Genomic DNA, 21,944 nt, shown 5'->3' on the forward strand with positions numbered 1-21,944 from the left:
AGGAGGCAACACTGATGTTGCCCGACGGCTGCTGCACCACAAAGCCCACGTGAACACTCAGGACAGTCAAAGACCCCTTTGCATTTTGCTGCTGAGAGAGGAGACAAAACAATAGCAGAGATGCTCCTGAAGGCTAAAGCTGATCCCAGTGCACAGGACAAGGAGAAGAAGACTCTCCTGCACGCTGCAGCTCTGAGAGGACACCTGAGCCTGGTGGAAATGCTGTTAGACACTGTTAAACTTTTAAGCATTGATCAGTCTTTTGCTTCTCTCATGAATTTCATGCTTGGAACTCAAAAAAAGCGCTCCAGTCTTAAACACACTGTAGATGACAGCCTCTAGTATAAATCAAGACTTATGAAAAGAGAAAAGATAGAAGATAACTTTTCATATATTTGTGAATATCAGCCTGTTTGGACAGCTTAGTTAAGCATTGTTTAAGCAAGGTATTCCTAAGACTATAACAATTATTAACTATTATTTTTCTTTCTATCTTTCATGCTGCCATTTGTCTAGATTTTGCTTTTTCAAGTAGAGATAACAAAAACCATCACATTTGTTCTTTATTAATTTCACTTACAAACTCACTCCAGCACAAAGAGGAAATGTTCAGAATAAAAAGGTTCCAACAGACTTTATTGATTCAAAATATTTGTATTGAGATGACAATACAAATATAAACAGAAACACTTTTTTGAGTGGACGGTAATGATAACCAACTCTTCCCTTTGGTATATGATTAAAAGCCCAGCTACCACAAACACCAAAATATTTCTTGTGAAACGAAACACAGATTTAAGAATGCATGGGAACAAAACTGTGATTTTTTGGTATCCATAATACAACACTTTAACTTGACCCACACAACACCCTGTGCTGTCATCTCTAGATGAAGGAACAGACATGACCACATGCTTGAAGGACAAAGGGATGTATGGCCTGTGCAGGCCTCCAGAATCACAGAATCATTAAGGGTGGAAAAGACCTCCAAGATCATTAGTCCAACCTTTGATTGATCACCATGTCAACCACACCAGAGCTCTGAATGCCACTTCCAGTTGTTCCTTGAACACTTCCAGGGCCAGGGACTCCACCACCTCCCTGGGCAGCCCGTTCCAATGCCAGACCACCTTCTCCGTGAAGAAGAAGGTCCTAATATACAATCTAAACCTCCTCTGGCATAACTTAAGGCCATTGCCTCTCATGTCCCTTGTTCGGTGGGAGCAGAGCCTGACCCCCACCTGGCTCCACCTTCCTGTCAGGGAGTTGGAGAGACCGAGAAGGTCCCCCCGGAGCCTCCTTTTCTCTAGGCTGAGCCCCCCCAGCTGCTCCCGATGCTCCAGACCCTTCCCCAGCTCTGGACTCGCTCCAGCCCCTCCATGTCCTTCTCGCAGTGAGGCGCCCAGACCTGCACCCAGCACTCGGGGTGCCCCTCACAAGGGCGGGCTCCGGTTCCAGGCTCCCGCTGTCGCATCCCGCGCTGCCCCTCAGCCCCTGCCTGACCATCACCTCTTCACTCACAGCCCGGACGTGACTCTCAGAGCCCGGCCACGCTCCGTCAGTTCCCGGCCATGTCCCCTCACAGCCAGGCCATGTCCCTCAGCTGGGCCATGTCCCCTCACAGCCCGGCCTTGTCCCTCAGTTCTCGGCCATGCCCCCTCACAGCCCGGCCTTGTCCCTCAGTTCTCGGCCATGTCCCCTCACACGCCGGCCGTGTCCCCTCAGCGCAGCCATGTCCCCTCACAGCTCGGCCATGTCGCTCAGCTGGGCTATGTCCCCTCACACGCCGGCCATGTCCACTCAGCGCATCCATGCCCCCTCACAGCCCGGCCCCGTCCCTCAGCTTCCCGCCCGGTCCGGCCGCCCCGCGCTCCGCCTACCCCAGCGCCATGCCCGGCTCCGCCCGGCCGCTCCTCAGCGCTCGGCGCCCGCCCATCGCCGCCGTCGGGCCGCCCCTTCCTGCGATAGCGCCGTCCCGGTGTCATGGCGGCGGCGGAGGAGCCCGAGGTGGACATCGAGGGCGACCCGGGGGCCCCGCCGGGGTGAGTGAGGGTCCCGCGGGGCTCTGGCAGCGCAGCCCGTCCCCCAGCGCTGGGCGGGAGTCGCGGGGGGCGGTCGCTCCTGAGGGGGCGGCCCTGGCCGGGCGCTTCCCGCCGCTCCGGGGAGAGACCTTGGAGTGTCATGGAGTGCCTGTGGAGAGGGGGCTGCGCCAGTGCGGAGCATCGTCAGGCAGGGCAGAGGGAACGGGGCTGTGGGAGCGCTGGTGTGAGGAGAACACGGAACTGCTGCCAAGGGATCCCCCAGAGCTCGGCCCGGAGGCTGCTGGGAGAATCCTTAAAAATACACATGGAGAAGGTGCTGGGTTGTGTAACTGTGTTCGCGAACTCGCGGAGGCAGAGAGGGTCAGAGAGCTGAACGCCGGGAGGGAGGTGCCAAAAACGGAGTCAGAGAATCACAGGATGTAAAGGGGTTGGAATGGACCTTAAAGATCATCCACTCCTGCCGTGGGCAGAGACACTTCCCACTAGACCAGGTTGCTCAAGGCTCTATCCAAGCTAGCTTTGAACCCTGCCCTGGATGGGGCATCCAAACCTTTTTTGGGCAACCTGTGCCAGTGTATCACCAACCTCACAGGAAAATATTTCTTCACGATATCTAACATAAATTTCCCCTCTTTCAATCTGTACCCATTACTCCCTGTCCTGTCACTACAGTTCCTGATGGAGAATCCCTCTCCAGCTTCCCTGTAGCCCCCTTCAGGTACTGTGAGGCTGCTGTGAGGTGTCCACACAACCTTCTTTTCTAGAAGTTGAACAGCCCCAAGTTTCCCAGCCTGTATCCATAGGGGAGGTGCTCCAGTCCTCTCACCAACGTCATGGCCTCCTCCGGATTTGCTCCAACAGTTCCATGTCCTCCTTATGTTGGGGACCCCAGAGCTGGATGCAGCACTCCAGGTGGGATCACAAGAGCAGAGCAGAGGGGCAGAATCACCTTCAGCCTGCTGGCCCTGGTCCTTTGGATGCAGCCCAGGGTTCAGTTGGCTTTCTGGGCTTCAGCGAATTCATGGATAAGGGATGGCAAAGTGGGCAGAGACTGTAACACCTCAAATGGAGCACCTGCAGGTACTGGGAGAGAACAAGAGGTTTGTAGCAGAGACTTGCTGTCCTAGAGCAGCACCTGCCACTGCTGCACACAGGCTGCTGGGCAAAGGGGGTGTTCATCCCACGCTGTCCTTGTTGTGCTCCAACAGAAGCAGGAGTTGTGTAGGCTTCTGACTGTACATGGAGATTTATTCTTTATCCTATAAAGAGATGTTTGAGGTGCTGGCATAAAGCATTTCAGAATAGTAAATGAGTTTAAATTAGTAGCACTGTAGGGAATATAGGGCTAATTAGTCATTAGAACTGTCTGAATGCTCTGGAAGTAAAGATTTTTTTAAACAAGTAATTATACTAAGCAGATTTTATGCTGCATGAAAATGAAAGAAATTTGATCAATGATGTTAATCAGTGACAGATCTCTAATAAGTAGTTATTTACAGAAAAGATCAAACATAAACTGAATTAATTCTGTAAGAGTACTAGTTTAGATATTGGGAAGAAATTTTTCCCTGTGAGGGTGGTGAGGCCCTGGCACACGTTGCCCAGAAAAGCTGTGGCTGCCCCATCCATGGAAATGTCCAAGGCCAGGTTGGATGGGGCTTGGAGCAACCTGGTCTAGTGGAAGGTGTCCCTGCCAATAAGATAATCTTTAAGGTCCCTTCCAACCCAAGCCATTCCATGATACTAACAGCCCTGTACAATTAACCCTTGTGTAAGTATGAGCTTTCCTTGGCAGGAAAACAAGTTAGTCTTTACAAGAAGGTGTTTTTACCATATTGGGGGAAATGTGTAGTAATGTTAAGTGGAGATAATAGAACTCAATGACACTTTTAATATTAAACTGCAGTTGTCTTGCACACTGGAATCTCTTTCAGAGATCATGAAAACCCAGCATCAAGCCTGCTGCAGGATCACTATCTCGATTCATCTTGGAGAACTGGCAACAGTCTTGTAAGTATTTTTAAATGAGTGTTGCTTCTAGCAAGGTTATCACAGCTGCTGTCTGCTCTTCCCTCCATGTACATGCTGTTTAGGTTTTTAACCAGGGCTTTTTCCTTACTTTTAGAAAGTGTTATATATTTATTCTGGGGAATTCAGATATTAAAACACAGTTGTGTTGTTTGCAGCCCTGGACATTGGACAGCAGCATTAGTGAAGAAAACAGGGCTGTCATTGAGAAGATGTTGCTGGAAGAAGAGTATCCTTTTGTTGATTTGGTTTTGTGTTTTCCTGTAGGAAAACAGAAAACTTCCTGTTTCCAAAGGAACTGCACTAATCTTTTCCTGTTAAAGTGACTGAAGCCCTGCCACCTTGTAGGTAGACTGAAGAAATACTGCTGCAGAAACTGCAGTATTTGTTTCTTCAACTGGGTAATTCTGAACCAGTATAATTTATATGATTTTTAGAATTCTCACGTGTACAAATATCTCTGATGCTTTAAAAAGTTACTTAGCAACTATTTCAGGTATTATTTATCTAATAAATCACTTTCTGAAAAAATATGGCTCAACCAAAAGGAAGTGGAGAAAAGATCTGTGAAAAGGTAAGATGTGCTTGGGAAAAATTAGATGAGAAGAAATGAAAAGTTCTCCTAAAGTAGGGTTGTTTGCTGAGATATGCAACAGCATCACAATCGCTAATTTTTATTTTCACTCTGTTTTTTATTTGCAGCCCTCATAAGAAAACTGGAAAAGTCATGTACGTACATTTTAATGATTGAGTTGCATTCTTAAATGTGGTGTCTGATTTAAGTTACTGGAAGCTATTTAAAAAAAAAAAAGTTACAGTTCCTTAGTTCCTTTTGTTTGGCTGTGCAAAATTATGTAAGAGACCTTTCAGCAGGAAGAAATACTGTGTATAATAATGGCCCTATGGTAAAATAGGGGAGTTGGGGTTTTTTTTTGTTGCGCAGTGGTCCTTATGAAAAAAAATTGTTAATTTTAGTTGGCTTTTTTGCCTGAACTTTTCTGTTTGCTGCTTTTATTTATTTCTGTACCATTAGTCACTGATGAATATTGAGTTGCCTTGAACCATCCTTTGTGGTGGGGAAGCTGATTCTCAGTATTTTATTTATCATGTTTATAAACTCATGTTTAAAACAATACTTTGAGTTTTACCAAAGAAGGGGAGTAGTTCTCCTGTCAGAAGGTACCTTGAGTTACTGGGATTGGAGGATTAAATGTTTTTAGGAAAGCACCAACGTTTGCTTCCTGCTTTCCCAGTGTCCGGTCACCTGCAAAACCACCTGGCTGCTCCCTGAAGTGGACATTGGAGGAAAAAGAGCTGTTTGAACAAGGACTGGTGAGTTTGTTTATAGAGGTAATATTTTTAATTGAATTCATTAGTTTATTCTAAATAAGAGAGTAGTAGTTAATATGAATAAGCATGTTATGGTTCTTCTAAGGCTTCTGCTTTTTTTTCTTCTAACATGTTAAAAGTAATTGCCATCTACCAAGAGTGTAATGATAACCCAAAATGGTTTTCTCTACCAGATTTTGTTCATGTGAGGCTGATTACAATTTGAGAGAACAAAATACCTCAAATACTCAGCATTATGAGTTGCACAGTCAGAATGCTGTTCTTAACTATGGGAAGTGTAGTGTGTTTTTAAGGCAAATAAAGTGAAATCCTTTAACTACTGTTGTAAAGTCTTCAGAGATTATTTGTAATATAATGTAATAGGGTTTGCTTGCCAAGCACAGACTCGTTTCAGTAGGATTCCTTGGGATAGCAGGCAGCATAATTTACAGAGTGCCTGAACAGGGTGAAGAAGATGCTCTAGTTGAGAAGAATAACAATAGTTCTTACTGTTGGATGCCATTTTCTTTCGGGTAGAACATGAATGTTGAGGTTCTTTACCATGGGTTTGCTGTACTGTTTGTGCATTTGAGTGAACAATTGAGGTTTTAAACTCTCTTGGCACGTGAAGTGCAACGTCTGGAATGTCAGAGTTTGGGTGACTTCAATGTGCTTTGTTGTGTCAGGTGAAATTTGGCCGCCGGTGGACAAAAATCGCCAAGTTGATCGGGAGTCGAACTGTCCTACAAGTCAAGAGCTACGCTCGACAGTACTTTAGGAACAAGGTAAATGGAGGATCTCTGGAGCTGGCAAAAAGGCTGTTAGCCAAGTGTGGTGTTGCATGTATAGCTTGCTTTTAATCTGTCCTTTCAGGGCATTTGCTGGCAAAGCACATACTCTGTTTATTCACATATTCAGAAAAGTGGAATATGCTTATTTGCAGATTTAAAATAATTCAGACCTGATTTCAAATTCCTAGAATAACCTGTATTTTTATTGCTGGTATAACTAAACAAAAAATGTAGTATAATTGTGGCCTCTTACACTGTTTGTCATTAGTATGAAAATTATTTTCCACTACACAGCTGTCCTTGCTGTGTGTTGTAGTTTTAGCCTTAACCTCACTTGAGATTTTGGGGACATTTAGGAAGAGATAACTATTCTCTAGGATTTTGTGACTGGAAATACATGTTAATTTACACTTGGGCTAAAGTATACCTTTAATGCTGTGCCAAAGTCAGTTGCAGTGGATTAAACTATATTAAAAGGGTAAGATAAGGAAGAAACACTTCAGAATATCTGCTGTTCAAATGAAATAGTTCTGATTATTTGGGAGGCAGATGGGATTGTTTTGTTTTTCCCTCCTCAAAGTATTTGATATTTTCCTAAGGCAAAAAATGGTGATTCTGAAAAAGAAGAGCAAAGTCAGCATGGGAGCAGCGTTCCCATGGAAGATGGGATAAGGGAGGAAACTGGAAATTTGAGAGGCCGCGCAGATCCCAATCTGAATGCAGTGAAAATTGAAAAGCTGTCAGATGATGAAGAAGTAGACATAACTGATGACATGGATGAGCTACTCTCTCCCACCTTCCAGCAAGAAACTGGAAAATCTGAATTATCTGTTGTTCCAAAAAGTCCACTTGAAGAAACAAAAGGAATGGAACACGGTTTGTCATCTGCTGGACACAGTTCTGCAATTGCTTTGCCTAAAGAAGATCCTCAGCAGACCAGGCAGGATACAGTGGATGCCTTGGTATTTCCTGCTGTGGCAGCAACGTGTTCCCAGCACCTGAATGGTGATAAATCTTTGAGTTTAGATTTCCAGCAGTACAATAATTATATTGAGAAAGCTGAACAAGGAGGAGCAGTAACATCTCACGGTACTGGACAAGCGACTGCTCAGGAGCCCAGTGAGGAGCAAAGAAACCCAGCTGACAATGGATTGCTTTTTCCTTCTCCCTGCCAAGCGGATGAAGATCATCAAGAAGAAGCAGAGGAGCTGAAGCCCCCTGATCAAGAAGTGGAGGTTGACAGGAGCATCATTCTGGAAGAGGAAAAGCAGGCTATTCCCGAGTTCTTTGAAGGGCGCCAGGCCAAAACACCAGAGCGTTACTTGAAAATCAGGAATTATATTTTGGATCAATGGTAAGATGCATTGATTTCTTTTACTGAAATAAGTGATTAAGGTGTCTTGGTTTGTTGTAGTTAAAACACTACTTAGTACTAACAGCTTCTGAAAAGAGTAAAATTATTGTATGGTAGCTTGCCAGTGAACAGCATTCATTATTAATGCTTCTTTTGCGTCTTCCCATTTTTTTCCTGGCATTCTGGAAGCTAAGCAATGAAAATACTTTGAAGCATTATGAAAATTAGTGTCCTGTATCAGAACAAGCTGCATGCATTTTGGTTGTGCTATTTTCTTCCAACTTTTGCCATCCTATATGTAAGAAGGGTTTTAATAAACGGTTCCTCAAAATAAATAACTGGTGGCATTAACTCTGTGATGAGGTCTGCAGCATTGGGGCACTGCCTTTACAGAAGGGCAGCAAGAAGTCTGTGCTAGAATAAATGATGCTGAGCAAAAGAATGCCTCGAAGTAAGTATCAATTTGGAGTAGTGCTTGCACACTTGAAAATTTTATATTCCATCTCCAAAGAGCTGGTGTAAGGAACCCCAGGGGTTTGTGGCAGCAGGCCCAAGATACAGTTTGTCTTGTTGCCACTTTGGTTTGTGTGGTCACTCTGTTGCTTAGCTTGCTTTTAAGTGGAAATAATTACTGAGTTTAACTCAGACCCCACTCAGTTGTCTTGTGCACTGGCAGCTTGTTGTGGGTGAAAGAAAGACTGAAGTTCCATTTTCAGAGAAGTGTTGAACTGAAAAGGTTCAGTGTCAGTTTAAAAGGAAGCAATAAGTGCATAGAGAGTGAAAACAGGACCTCAGTTAAAGTCACACAATTCCTTCCTCCCCCCATGATTTGTTCTGCTGTCTGACAATGTGCTGGATTTGATTTTAGGGAGAGATGTAAACCCAAGTACCTGAACAAGACCTCGGTGCGTCCGGGCCTGAAGAACTGCGGTGACGTCAACTGCATCGGCCGGATCCACACGTACCTGGAACTGATAGGGGCCATTAACTTCGGCTGTGGTAGGGATATTTCTGTGGGAACCAATAAATAGCCTGGTTTGGGGTAATGCTGAAGGACTGCCTAACGTTAGGGTGCACTGCTCACCCAGAGGGTACACAGTTATCCTTGCTAGGAAGGACTCTCTGAGCAGATTGTGTCTCATAACCTTGGAAAATCTGGAGGAGTTTGTAACCTGCTTACAGGATTATGGATTTTTGGTTTTACGCAAAACCTTTTTTTTTTCTTTATTTTTTTTGCCTTCCCTCATGTTTAACCATACATGAGCTGGTGGGCTGGTTGTTTTGTTTTGTGCTTTTCTGTGTGTCTAGTGTTGGATTATTTTTTTTCCTGATAACCCACTGTATCTGAAATTCTGCCCTCCTTCCTTATAAGACAAAATTCAAGTTACTGTTACTTTTCCCACACTGAATGATAACTGTTTCCTGAATAAACATCAGTGTCTTCATCCTCAGGGCTAGTTTTTAAACAATTCAAATGTTAGAATCAGGTGACATGTTTAAAGTGTATATACACCTGGAACTTGGTGTTGGTTTAGAGTCTCTGGGTGGATTTTGGTCCAAAGCTGAATGACAGTCACCTGAGAGAGGAGCAATGTCTTGCAAATACCTTTTGTCTGAAGTAAAGCTATTTAAAATAACAGAATTATGACCAACAAGAGATGTGTCTTTACTCTAGGGGGTTTTTTGTTGCCTTTTCCACGATGGCATTTGCCGTTCCCACTCACCTCTGTCCTCCTGTCTGTGTAGCAGTGCTGAGTGTCTCCTTGCTTTGCTGACAATGCAGAGTGTCTCCCTTGTGTCTCCTGCAGAGCAGGCCGTGTACAACCGGCCCCAGGCAGCCGACAGGACGCGTTCCCGGGAAGGCAAGGACACGGTGGAAGCCTATCAGCTCGCACAGCGCCTGCAGTCCATGGTGCGGCCTGAGGGGGAGCCGGGGGGCAGCACCAATGGGGAAACTGTCCAGCTTTCATAGTGAAGTGTTTTGCAGTGTGTGATTAAGTTGCTTGCATTTTAACTGTTAAATAGAGTAGGATATGGCTTACTGAGAGTCTTATGCACACAGTTAAGTGCAGTAGTAACTACATGAATTACCAAGGCTTGCCAGAGTAAATTTTCATATTCACTTGTAATACTGTGTTTTTAAGTACTTCACAGCAAAATACATCAGTTGATGAGAGGAAACACAAAATCAATCCCACTAAAAATATAATAAATTGAAATATAAAGAGCTGTAGCATCCACTGGATGTAAACATCCTGGTTTTATAGTTTTGTGTATTGTCTGAGCTAGAATTCAGAGCTGGGTAACAGTGCCCTGTTGCTGTCAGGGCTGCTGAGCTTCCTCGGAACACCAACAGGCTTTACTGCCTTAAAATGCGAAAACTCCACTGATGATATTTCGTGCCAGTCTGCAGAACTGCAGGGTGTTGGTAACATCCCTGTGGCAGAACCCTTTTGGACACTGTCCTTGGGGCTGCCCAGCTGAAGTAAACGCAGTTTTTGCAGGGTGAGAGCCCTGACTCTTGGTGATTTCTTTCCACAGCGCACGAGAAGGCGGCGAGTGCGAGACCCCTGGGGAAACTGGTGTGATGCCAAGGATTTAGAAGGACAGACATTTGAGGTGACCCTCCTGTGTTTTTAACTTTCCTTAAGGAATTAATTCTTGCTATTTGCTGGCAGGTGGTGTTGCATCAAACAGACAAGGGAACAGTTGTGTCATAGGGACTTAACCTCTCTTGTGGAAGCAGTAATTTGAAAGTAATGCAGCAGCTGGTACATCTTTGTGCTGCTGATAAGTAAAGTTGGTGTTTGCACAGGGGTTTTATGCCCCTAAAGCTCTTTGCCTTGTCTTGTAGGAGATTTCATGATCCATTGCTTTTGAGTTAACTGCCTTAAAGCAAATGGTAAGGGATGGGAGAATACCATTTAAATGTTATTTTTTCAGTCCTGTATGGTTTCTTTGTGCTCATTATGCAGGTGATAATGAGTTCCTAATATTAATTCTGCTACTAGCAATATCCCCAGAAATTCTGTGGTTTATGAAGTGCTTTAAAAATTCATACAAGTTTAAATATTTTATGAGAGAATTGGAAAGAAAATACTTGTCCATTCCTACAATTTCAAATTATATGAAAAGTGAAGAACATCTATTTTTCTTGTATAGAAAACCTTCTTAATTTGCAGCCTTTAGTAATTACCTGTAACAATTACTTCCATAATGCTACTTTTGATTAACTGTGATTAATAATTCGGACACTTCTTGCAAAATACATATTTGGATGGAAAAAAAGGTTGAAAACACTCATCCCTAAAGAGGAGTTGTGATAAGTTCTGAGCATGGTTTGTACTGGCAGATTATCACACTTGGATTTACACCTGGTTTGTGATGTGGGCGGTGATTTTACTGAATTTGATTGATTTCGTATGAGAATTCTCTCATCAGGCTTCTTGTGGGCTTGGTCTCTGATTGTCACTCCTTCCACACTGCTGGTTCATGGCTATTGCCTCCACCATCAGTAGTTCTGTAACACACAAATTGTATCAAGAGGACAATGATATCAAGAATTTATTTTGGGCTGGTTTTGTAATCACTGCTGAAACAGTACTTCAGACATTAAGACATTTCATTTTTTATTAAATCCTCTTAGCATCTCTCAGCTGAAGAATTAGCAAGAAGGAGAGAGGAAGAAAAACTGAAACCTGCAAAATCTTCCAAAGGTTCGAGACAAACCAAAAGGTATTGCTGGATGTGCCTCGTGTTCAAACACAGATCTGCCAGAGATTGAACAAATGTCTTGTGTCAGGCTGGAAAGGTGCAAAGCATTAGCGTGTGTCATGGTCTGAAATAGCCTGGATGCATTTCACATGTTTCCTGTTGGAATTCATGAGTGTGGGGAGTGATGTTTCTGTATTTGGTGGAAGTCATCCTAGTGTGGGATGAGAAAATCCAGTGAAGAAAACAAGGTTATTCCTCCTCAGCCGAGGTGACAGTGGGAAAGTTGAAAAGTTTTCTGACTGTCCTACATCTTTAGAGAAATTTTCTTTCATTTTATAGTTCCTTTGATCCCTTTCAGCTGATACCCTGCTGTCTGTTCACGGAGGAAAAGCAGGTATGTACCTCTGAGGGAATTACCAAGAAGGCTTCATTACTTGGGTCACTTTTCTTATACTCATTATTGTCTTTATCATTTCAGGAGCCTTTTACGGTGAAAGTGTCTTCTGAAGCACTTCTAGTAATGGATTTGGTGAGGATTAAGTTTTATCTTTCAAAAAGCTATGATGTCTGTGTTGTGGGGGTTTTTTTTAAATGAAGTCTTCTTCTCAGGAAGACTGAGAAATACAGTAATGTTTTCATTCACCTAGAAGTGAGAACCTACTATTAAATAAAGCCCCTAAAGATGAATACTTTTTATATTGTGCTTACTGTGCAACCATTTACCTTCTAGAAAAACAAATAAGAGTTTTGCTGCTTTACTACTTACTACTCTCTGTCACACTTTAAATCTGATTTGCATAAAGCTACTTTCTGACAGTCTGTCCTCCTGAGATCTATGGCTTCATTTTCTACCAGTCTGGCAACTGATTTTGTGTCTACAAAGCAAAATGTGGGGATTTTTTTAAGAACAACAGCTTGTACCAAAATTGTGCAGTTGTTCAGCAGTGCCCAGGCTGCATCTGTGGATGTGTTACACCCTTGCACTACATCCCCGGTGTGTTTATAATAAGCAAATTTAATCTTTTCTGTTTGCTTTAAATGGAAACAATGGGGTTTTGAGAGGTTTTAGTTGTTCTGAGTTTTCCTTCTAAATGTCATTGAGAAGTTACTGACTTGAGTGCAGGGCAAAACAAAAAGAAATTACACAACTTAGACTTCCATAGTTGTTTAATCTCATTTCTTTCATACCTGTTTGATCTTCCAGCACTCTCATGTGTCTCTGGCAGAAGTGATAGGGCTGCTGGGTGGAAGGTACTCTGAAGCTGATAAAATTGTGGAAGTAAGTGTTTGTCTTTTTACATTTTCTCTAAAATATTAAAACTGATACGATAATAGATATAATTTGAATATTTCTGAAGGGCAACTAATTAAATATATGAAATCTAAGTTAATTACTGCAGTCTTGAAATGTTAGAGTTATGTTTAATTGTGAAGGAGAAAGATCTAATAAATTGTGAGGAAGATCTGGTAAATTATTCTTAAAATTCTGTTTATGAAGTTTGATGTAACTGATGGAGGTTTGTTGCATTTATCCATCTGGAGGTTTCTTTACCAGGTGTGTGCAGCAGAGCCCTGCAACAGCCTCAGCACAGGCCTGCAGTGCGAGATGGATCCGGTGTCCCAGACACAGGCCTCGGAAACACTGGCTGCCAGAGGATTCCAGGTCATTGGATGGTACCATTCCCACCCAGCCTTCGATCCCAACCCCTCCATACGAGACATTGACACTCAAGCCAAATACCAGGTACAGCAAAACCATACAAAGAGCAAAAAACACCCCCAGGCCCAAAACCTCTGTGGTATTTACAGTGTTAATACATATTATTGCTCTAGTCTTAGCTCAGCCATAAATGACATAAATGCTGGGTTTCAGATTTCAGCATCCTCTTCTGAAAAAAGGTTGGATTTTTATATGTGGGGTTTTTTGTGTGGTTTTTTTTTGGTTTTTAGAGCTATTTCTCCAGGGGAGGTGCCATGTTCATCGGGATGATCATAAGCCCTTACAACCGCAATAATCCCCTGCCCTATTCCCAGATCACCTGTCTGGTCATTAGTGACGAGATCAGTGCTGATGGTTCCTACCGTAAGTACATCTGTTTTATCCTTTTCCTTTTGGATACTAAGGGGAAAAATGTCTGCTTTTGAGCTTGAGAAATAGGTATTTATGTATTTGTATTGCTAAGATGATGGTATTGTACAAATGGTATAGTTTCTATTGGTAACATGTGCTGGACAAACCCAGGAATTTCACTGAAAGAGTGATCCTGAAAGTTGTCCCTGCTGTCATGACAAGAATATACAAATTTAGATAGATAGAAGATTGTTCTTTTGTGTTAGTATTTTTCACAATCTGTGGAAGAAGCGAAAGGTTTGGGACAAGAGTCACTGTTATTTACATGCAGAATCCTTATGAACAGCTGAGAAACTCTTTCACATGTACAGCATGGGCTTTTCTGCATTGCAACATTCTGAACAGATCCTCTGCCTGAGGAAACAGAAGTAAATACCATAGAATTGGCTGCTACAGTGGCCAAAAATCCTTAATTTTCGACTAATGTGCCATTCAGAAGGTCAAAGGATCAAATTTGCTAGGAAGGCTGAAAGGGTGTGCTGGCAGGAACCCCAGCCTAAGGGGTTTGATTAAAATTGTCATTGTCATTTCATGAAAATGGGATCCTTTCCATTCTTGAACAGTTAATAACACACTATATAAAATTCATGGTATTTCCAGTGATGATCAGATCTTTCCCTGACATTCATTTGAGGAAAAATCCCCTGATAACAGAAGATGGTTCTGGTAGCTGCCTGTTCTCTCTCCTCCTCCCTCCCTCTATTTATAAAGTTCTGATTTTTGCATCCCCACTCCAAGGTTTCCAGTTCTCTTGGCACAGCAGTAGCTGAGGCCATGTGAGCCAACAGTTCTCCCTGTTTTTTCCTGTGGAAGTTAGCAGAGGAGACCATCTGCCTGGAGACTCACTGCACAGTCCTGGGGGAAGTGGAGCGGTGGCCACATCTGTGCACTAATTCCTGTTTACCACACTGATTGTCCTGTGATTTTATCCTCATTTCCCACACATCCCGTCCTTGCGGAGGAATTAAATTACTGACAAACTTCATTGCCCTTAGAAGACTTTTTTGTAGTCACTTTTTCTGTCTGAGAGGATTCCGTATTTCTGTTTAGCTCCTGAAATCAAGGTTTTACTAAATGGCATCTCCTCGGGCTCTTTGGAAATGACTTACTGAAATTCACACTCTCCTTCTTTCTCCCTGATTTTTGATAACTGAATTGTTAACCTGCAAATAATTTTCTTGCTAAATTCCTCTTCCCCCACCTGCAATAAACCAGAAGATTTTCTTCCTTTCAGAGCAAAATTCCTCTGAAATAGCGAACAATACTCATCAGCAGCCCCTTCAGACATAAAAACCAAACCTTTTTTTATTCACTTAATAATCACCTAAATCTTAGAGAGATTTGCCACTACAAAAGTGGTACTAAACACTCAATTAATTTTTCTCTTTCTCTGTTTTTTGTGGATTTCTGTGTCCTTCCTTATGGCCTGGGGAATTGGTGAGGGCAGGGAGGAAAACAGATTTGTTCCTACTCCCACCACAATTAAATTTGGAATCCAAAACACGTCATCCTTTTGCTTTAACCTCCTTAATGTTGTCAAGTAACAGAACCACAGGCTTCTGCAGTCAGTAATTAACAGGAACAGTTATGGGGGGGAAGGGATTGCATCTAAAACTAAAAAGAGAAAGAAAACAGTGGAGTGCACTAGAAACACTGAATGATGATGTTGCATTGACTGCAGGCCTGCCCTACAAATTCGAAGTGCAGCAGATGTTGGAGGAGCCTCAGTGGGAATTAGTATTTGAAAAAACAAGGTGGATAATTGAAAAGTACAGATTTTGCCACAGGTATGTGTCTACTGCTGTTACAAACAGCCGGTTAGGAATTGTTGTATGTTTGTTATTGTTTCAGTCAAGACCTGTGGCTCCTTTCTCCAGCATTCCTGTTTGTTTTTCTTCCAACAGCAGTGTCCCCATGGATAAAATTTTTCATAGGGATTCTGACCTGACTTGTTTGCAGAAAGTAAGTTTTCTTTTTTAATGTTGAATGTTTTTTTTAAATGCAAATCTGTTTCATGTTAGCAGAGGTCACCTGAAGTTACATTTTTACAAAGCAGAGATGGAAATTAATGGCAATAAATTACTGCTGTGGCACAACTCACACAGTGAAAATAAGGATCCTCCTTTGAGAGAGGTGGGAATGTGTTATGTGCAGACACCAAGTTTGACCCTCAGTTTGGAGAAGATTTAATGGCAAATCACTTGTACACAGTAATTGCCCACATCGAATTCTTTTGTTTCCTCTCATGACTTTGCTTACAAACAGCGCAAATCTAAAATTGAGTTGGTAAAATGCTCTGGAATTCAGTTGTTGTGTAACTGGTTTTAAAAAATTGGATTTAAACCACCTGTGTTCTCCTGTGTCACTGTTCCTTTTAAAGTTGTATTGCACACTTGAGCAATTTTTTAGTGTTAATTCTAAATAAAAATCCCTTTGTAATAAAAAATGAAAAAAATTTCAGGAAAAATTTCAATTTTAACAAAATGTTCTTTTGTTTTGACCAGCTTTTGGAGTGCATGAGGAAGACTTTGGGCAAGGTAACAAACTGCCTCATTGCTGAAGAGTTCTTGACTCAGATAGAAAACTTATTCCTTTCCACGTACAAGAGTGAGGAAAAGGGCAATGCTGAAGGAAGTGAGAAGGAATGTTCCCACCAATTGCCACTGTGATGGCTTTGGCAAACCAAAGTGATGGAATTTGGATGTTACTTTTTGATTTCTCTCCTTCCTCCTCATTATGTCAACTCTTTCAGAATTGTTATCCACCTCAGTAGTGACTGTTACAGAATCCAGTGTCATCTTATCTTGATGGTTTAAAGATACTTTGGAAGCTCTTTTTGTGTGTGACCCCAGTGCCCAAGGGAGGCTCAGGCTAACGAGGGATGCAGCATTAATTGAGTGACCAACACTGCTGCTCTGGGAGAAGGACACCTGTCAGGAATACTGTGCATCCATCTTCAAGGAGAGTTTGTCCTCTCTCAGGTCTTTCAGCTTGGGAATTTTCTCTTAATGTTGTCTCCAGGTACCCATCTAACTCAGGATGAATTAATGCTTTAGAGGTTGTAAGTTTGAAAGAATTCACAGAAGAGAAACTTAACTGAAATGAGAACTTCATAGCTCCAACTCTCCTGGTATCCAGCCTGAAGTTTTATTCAGTTGTAGCAAAATACATCACCTGATTCCTTTGCTTTATTATCTTCTTTATTATTGTTTTTCCCCATTCATCCTGATGGTCAAGTAGCTTTTTGGCACATTCTTTGCCATCTTGTTTCTGTATTGGGGAGGAAAAGCTGGCAAGTTTTCATGACTTCTCAGTAGTGCCTGTGCTTGTTTCCAGTGGAAATGCAACCTTTCTGACCCTCCATTCTATGGGGAGGTTTTACGTTGTTCTCCAGATCCTTGCCGTTTGTCCACTTGGAATTGCCACTGTTTCCTGTGGAAACACAAGCTCTGGGTTGATGGCAAACTGAGGGCAACGAGCAGAAAAGTATTTGTGTTTGTAAAGAAAAAAATCCCAACTTTTATATTCGCAGTCTTCTCTATAATGTACAGTTTAATAAGAAAACACTGGTTTATACCAGTTTCTCAGTTATGATTTCTTACAGGTGTATATTCAGATAAATCTGTCACAGATTGATCTTGATTGGAGAAGTTTCCTGATTGCAACTTGGAAATGTTTCGTGAGCTGTATCGCTGTGACTGTTTATAGAAAAAATGTGTTTTAAATTTTGCTTTCTAAGGAAACTTGACTTGTCTACAGGTATTTACAGAGGTTTATCTTGGGCGAAGTTTCTCAGAGAGGTCTAAAATGTATTTGAAAACCTGAAACAAGACGTCGAGTTTATATCTAGAGGGGAGAGAATGGGCTCAATTTTTATTTTAAGAAAAAAAATGTATGTGTATATATCTAGTTCTACATAACATAAATGGAATTTTAAGATTTTATATGTTTCAGCTTTTCATTTATATAGAGTTTGAAAAGCTTTAAAATCATAGAGCTGCATCCCAAGGAGGGAACCCCTTCACAGGAAGTTGATGTTACGGTTTTTACCATGAAATGTCAGACTCTTTGTCACTGAGGGGAAGGTGCAGAACCTGATCAAAGGAAAATGTGAGCTCTTGATACTCAGTGATTTTCCCACATTCAAGAGCTGTGGACTCAAAAGTACTGGTGGATGTTCTGTGCTCTCTTCTATGTGCAGATCTGCAAGTGCAGAGCTTTGGTCGCACTACTGTGTGTGATGTACCATTGGTGCACCCATCTGTGTCCAGTGGGTTGGCTCAGTCTGCACTTACTCTAAACTGTCATCTTTGGCACTTCCTCACTCCTAATACTGCATGGATTTCTGTATTCCTAGTTAAACTACACTCTGAGTGGGAAGGCATTCCTGACTGCTCAGTCGTGGGTGCTGTGCAGTGCATGGTGTTGGGTTCAGTTTTCCATAGGTTCTCTAGGAAATCCCCCAGGATCAATGTACACGGACAGCTGTAATTTGTGCTGGTTGGTAGCAGGAGAATTTTGAACCACTGTGTAACATCAGTATGAAGTAGATCCCGTTCACTGTCCTCATAGGGTCTATTCCCAGCCCTTTAAGGATGGATCAGGATTACCCAAGCTGTAACTGTGTAACTGTGCTGGCTGCTTCTCTCTGTATTAATTACAATGAATTAAAGTAACACGGTTGTATCAATTGGATTTAACAGAGATGTTACATAAGGAAGTTCTGAGTGACACACACTTTTGAAGTGGTTTGTCTCTGGGAAGAGGACATGGTGCAGGACCGAGCCTTTGGCATGCACAGACTCCACATTTTCTGAGTTTGTGAGCAGGGTGGTGTGGAGAAAATACAATGCTGGTACTATTGGGATCCAGTCTTGTACATGGAATTGTATGGGAATTGGAAAGAGCACAGTTGTGATGCTGAGTAATGATTTTGTTGGCAGGAACTGTGGTAAGAAAATAACTAACCTGCTTTTCAGCATTTAGTTGGTCTGAGTGGTTAATACAGAGAGTTTGGAAGTTGCAGGCTTCCCAGGAGGTAAAAATCTGTTTTACTAATGTGCCAGTTCTGCTACCAAACACATATCAGGCATGAAAATTCTTTATTATAAAGCTTTTTTTTCCCCATCCAGGCCTTGTTTCAGTGCACTTGTGAGGACTAATCCACTGTTCCTTTCTGTAGGTCCAGTGTTACACCCTGCCAAGGGGTTGCTCAGGAGATGAGGAATGGCTGAGTAGTGAGTAGAATGATACAGTTAAAACTGGAATTCGAGTATAAAATAGGAAGAAACAAATTAAAAACAAACAGGCAACCATAAAAAAACAAACAACCCCCCAAGATGTCACTTCTGCAAATATCCTTGAAGGGCATTTGTTGGCTGAATTATGTTTTGCTCTTTCGGTTTCCAGCAGTGCTGCTTCACAGGGCACACATCTTGTGTACAAAGGGGAGGGAACACCTCTACTTTTATGTTTTTAAAATAAGTAATTTTCCAAGAACAATTCAGGTGAGGAAAATAAACCCCAAAACCAAACAGAAAGTTAACACTGTTGCCATTGACGTTAAGTACTGTTTTTCCTTTGCTTGCTTCTCTGCTATTCCTGACTGATGATAGAGAAGAGTCTGCTAATAAAGACTGTGTATGCAATGCCCTGAAAGATGTGTCCGTGTTTGTGATGGCTCCATGCCTCCCGAGCACCAGCTCTGGAATTGCTTTCTTCCGAGTCGGTGGCAATAACCAAGTGAGTGAACGACGTCCGGTTCCACCAGAGGGAGCTTTGTTACAGCTCGTACGGGAAAGGTTTGGAGCTCAGAGCGAAGCTGTTCTTCCCAGTGCATGTAAACTGCTGGCCAGTGAGGACATCCCGGGGCAGGAGCTGTACCTGGGGCTGGAGTTGTCCCCTTCAGTTGTTCTTACACACCCTCTGCTTTAGTCTCCTTCAGAAATGATCCAGTGGTGCTCATGGCAGGGATGTGGGGATGGAGGCCAGGATTTTCCGCACGCGTTTCAGAGAGTCCTGGCTGTAGGATGGATCACTGGGTACACAGTATAAGGGATTTGTTTGCATGGACAACCCCAGTGATCCTGGAGATGCTCACAGATGCCTTTCACCAGCAATGTTCCTACCCCAGATCTGATCCAAGTGTGTTGGTTCCAGCTCCATGAGCCAGGCTGACTCTGGCTCTGCTGGAGAAACTGGCTCTGCTGTGCAGTGCTGAGCCCTGAGACGGGGTGTGGAGGGAGAACAGACACCATGGAGGTGGACGGTGCACCCCAAAAGTGTGGCGTGGCACAGCTGTGCACCCCAACATCTGCACAGGGAGGGGAACGTGCTGTGCACCCCTGAGGAGGTGAGGGATGGGGGGTACTTTACCCTCACAGAGCTGGCAGATGGGAAGGAGCTGGTGGTTTAACATCCCATAATCATGTTTGATGGTGGACAAAATATTTAATGGCCCAGATTAAAGCATTGGGGTTGTTTAATTGGAAATGTCTTGCTGTTTTACACAGACCTAGTGCCCTATTTTTACGAGATTTAGAAATGTGCTGAGAAATTGTTTCCATGGAAGCAGAGATCACTAAAGAAATAATGCACATTTCCTACAGGATTATTCCCTTTGCAGCCTGCTGTTCTAAATAATTAACTCTTGTACTGCTGTTACAGCGTAGCATGGACTAAAAGAAATAACACTTTTTTTATTGTCATAAAAGCATTACATATCTATATAAATATATATAGGTATATAGATATTTCTGAAAACTCTTGTCTTTAAGTCTGTTCTTTCCTTATTTACAGAGGGGAAAAGTCACCAGTTAAAAAAAAGTCAGTGGAAAAGTGCACTTTTATTCTGAATAATATTTCACATTTGACATTTGAATAATGTGAAATAAAAGAAAGATATGAGGATACAGATGACCATTAAATGGATTTCGACTTAGAAGGAGGGATGTGAAATTAAAAAAATAAAAGGCATATTATTGTAATGTAGGTAAATGAATGACTTAAAAATAGGAAAAGAGTTACTAAACTATTATAGAATTATCAATAAGACAAACAGACTTAACATGATAATTTTAATAATTTTAGCTATAGATCTCAGTTATTTTCTAAGAAAGGTAACTACTGTTATTTTTATGTGAAGGAATATCCAGGTTGTGTCCTTCTCTGGTGGCAGAGGGGATTTGCATTGTATTTACACCTGGAGCTCTGATGTTACACCTATTCTGAGTTATAAATACTCTCTGGCAGGCAGGGTCCTTCCCAGGCAGACACAATCCATGAGTCCAAGGAGCCCAGCAGGCCTGGACTGGAAGCGGAGCAGCCTCGGGTCACCAGTACGTAGGTAGGAGGAGCTGACTGCAGGTGGGTGTGAGAGCAGTGCACACACTGCTCTGTGGTCCCAAAATAACGATTTATAAAGAGTCTGACAGGGTCTGACAAATCAGATGAATGGGACTCACTTAATGCAAACTGGTAAATGTCTTTCCACTGCTGCCAAAACACATGGAAATGGTAATGCAGGCTTTGTAGATCATTAAGACACTTGGGAGTTGCTGGAGTGTGTTGTGAAAGGCATTACTCAAAGTTCAGGTTGAACATTTCTTAGAAACGACGAACAACTTTGTAAGGGTAACACAAGCACGGAAATCAGCATCCCTAGTGCTGCCTTGGGATGAGCATGTGCCAGAGGAAAGGGGGGAGAGAAGCTTTCTGTGCTGGAAGATGAGACTGTGCTCCTGTGCTCTCCAAGCAGGAGAGCAGCCATCAACCTCCTGCATTGGCAGCTGCTCCAGGCAGAAACATCGAACTCCAAAAGGCTTTAGTTTATAAATCTGTGGAAGTAGAAGGTCCATAAGTGGTAAGAGTTTAGACAGTAGAAGGATAGGGATGCTCTGTGGTGAAAGATGCAGGAAAAACCACAACAGAAGTGGAGCAGTAGGATTTCTTCCAACAGAAATGGGAGAAACTCCTTAGACATCCATTTACATGTAGTCCATACAAAGTCTAAAGAAGGAAAAGGGGAAGCTGCTTGTCTTTAATCCATAACAGAAGGCCAAAGTAGGAGCTTGTCTTTTGTCTGTTCCCTGTCGTTTGCTCATCAAGGAGGAGGGAGAGGAGGCAGCTGAAGGCAGGTGCCGCTCCCTGAGAAACAGGATTTGGAGTTTTTTTCCTTTCCACAGGAATTTGTACGGAGACTGTTCTCAATTATTCTAGTTTAGTAAGAATGAATTTTTTGGTATAAGTGAATTTGGGAGTCAGTTACCTAAATATTTTAAATCAGTTCTACTTTAGAGGATAAGAAAACGGTTACACTTGTCTGTTTAATATAACGCAGAATGCTTTCACTCCTGCTGCAGGCCTGGCTCAGCTTGCTTAAATACTTAAATACTCTGTGGGGTTCTTACTGAAATTCAAATCATTGCCTCGGCATATTTGGGTTATATTGCTGCTTTTCTATTGGTAGACTTCTTTTAAAAAGTGCTTTGTTTTTTGTTGTTGGTAGTTTTTTTAAAGTTTCTGGAACTTTTTTAATCAACAAAGAATTTCATAAA

The 21,944-nt window shown here is 42.4% G+C and overlaps 1 protein-coding gene across 3 annotated transcripts; it reads left to right on the forward strand.

Moving 5' to 3' along the window:
* The first annotated feature begins 1,915 nt into the window (after positions 1-1,915).
* MYSM1 (Myb like, SWIRM and MPN domains 1) lies at positions 1,916-19,047 on the forward strand. 3 transcript variants are annotated; one of them, XR_003536772.1, is made up of 20 exons: positions 1,916-2,042; positions 3,977-4,052; positions 4,229-4,299; positions 4,567-4,644; positions 4,773-4,799; positions 5,324-5,402; positions 6,086-6,184; positions 6,790-7,544; positions 8,413-8,543; positions 9,353-9,456; positions 10,086-10,163; positions 11,191-11,279; positions 11,598-11,652; positions 11,737-11,787; positions 12,463-12,537; positions 12,801-13,002; positions 13,209-13,341; positions 15,071-15,176; positions 15,294-15,351; positions 15,894-16,019. XR_003536772.1 is itself a non-coding variant. In XM_027698923.1 (20 exons), the coding sequence occupies exons 1-20, from the start codon at positions 1,984-1,986 to the stop codon at positions 16,056-16,058; spliced, it is 2,478 nt and encodes an 825-aa protein (XP_027554724.1). In that variant the 5' UTR covers positions 1,916-1,983; the 3' UTR covers positions 16,059-19,047. The 3 variants fall into 3 exon arrangements, 2 of the variants coding, with proteins under 2 accessions (XP_027554724.1, XP_027554725.1); XM_027698923.1 differs by having other exon boundaries at positions 12,814-13,002; positions 15,894-19,047; XM_027698924.1 differs by lacking the exon at positions 1,916-2,042 and adding an exon at positions 2,197-2,355 and having other exon boundaries at positions 12,814-13,002; positions 15,894-19,047.
* The last annotated feature ends 2,897 nt before the right edge of the window (positions 19,048-21,944 follow it).

This window comes from Neopelma chrysocephalum, unplaced genomic scaffold (genome assembly GCF_003984885.1).
Source record: "Neopelma chrysocephalum unplaced genomic scaffold, ASM398488v2 Primary Assembly neopelma1_135, whole genome shotgun sequence".
Taxonomy (NCBI): Eukaryota; Metazoa; Chordata; class Aves; order Passeriformes; family Pipridae; genus Neopelma; species Neopelma chrysocephalum.

Bases quoted from the DNA above. Each gene is read 5' to 3' on its own strand.
- MYSM1 (XM_027698923.1), top strand. From the start codon at position 1,984: ATGGCGGCGGCGGAGGAGCCCGAGGTGGACATCGAGGGCGACCCGGGG. The intron at 4,300-4,566 runs GTATCCTTTTGT...CAACTATTTCAG, and splicing joins AAGATGTTGCTGGAAGAAGA to GTATTATTTATCTAATAAAT. The intron at 15,177-15,293 runs GTATGTGTCTAC...TTCTTCCAACAG, and splicing joins AAGTACAGATTTTGCCACAG to CAGTGTCCCCATGGATAAAA.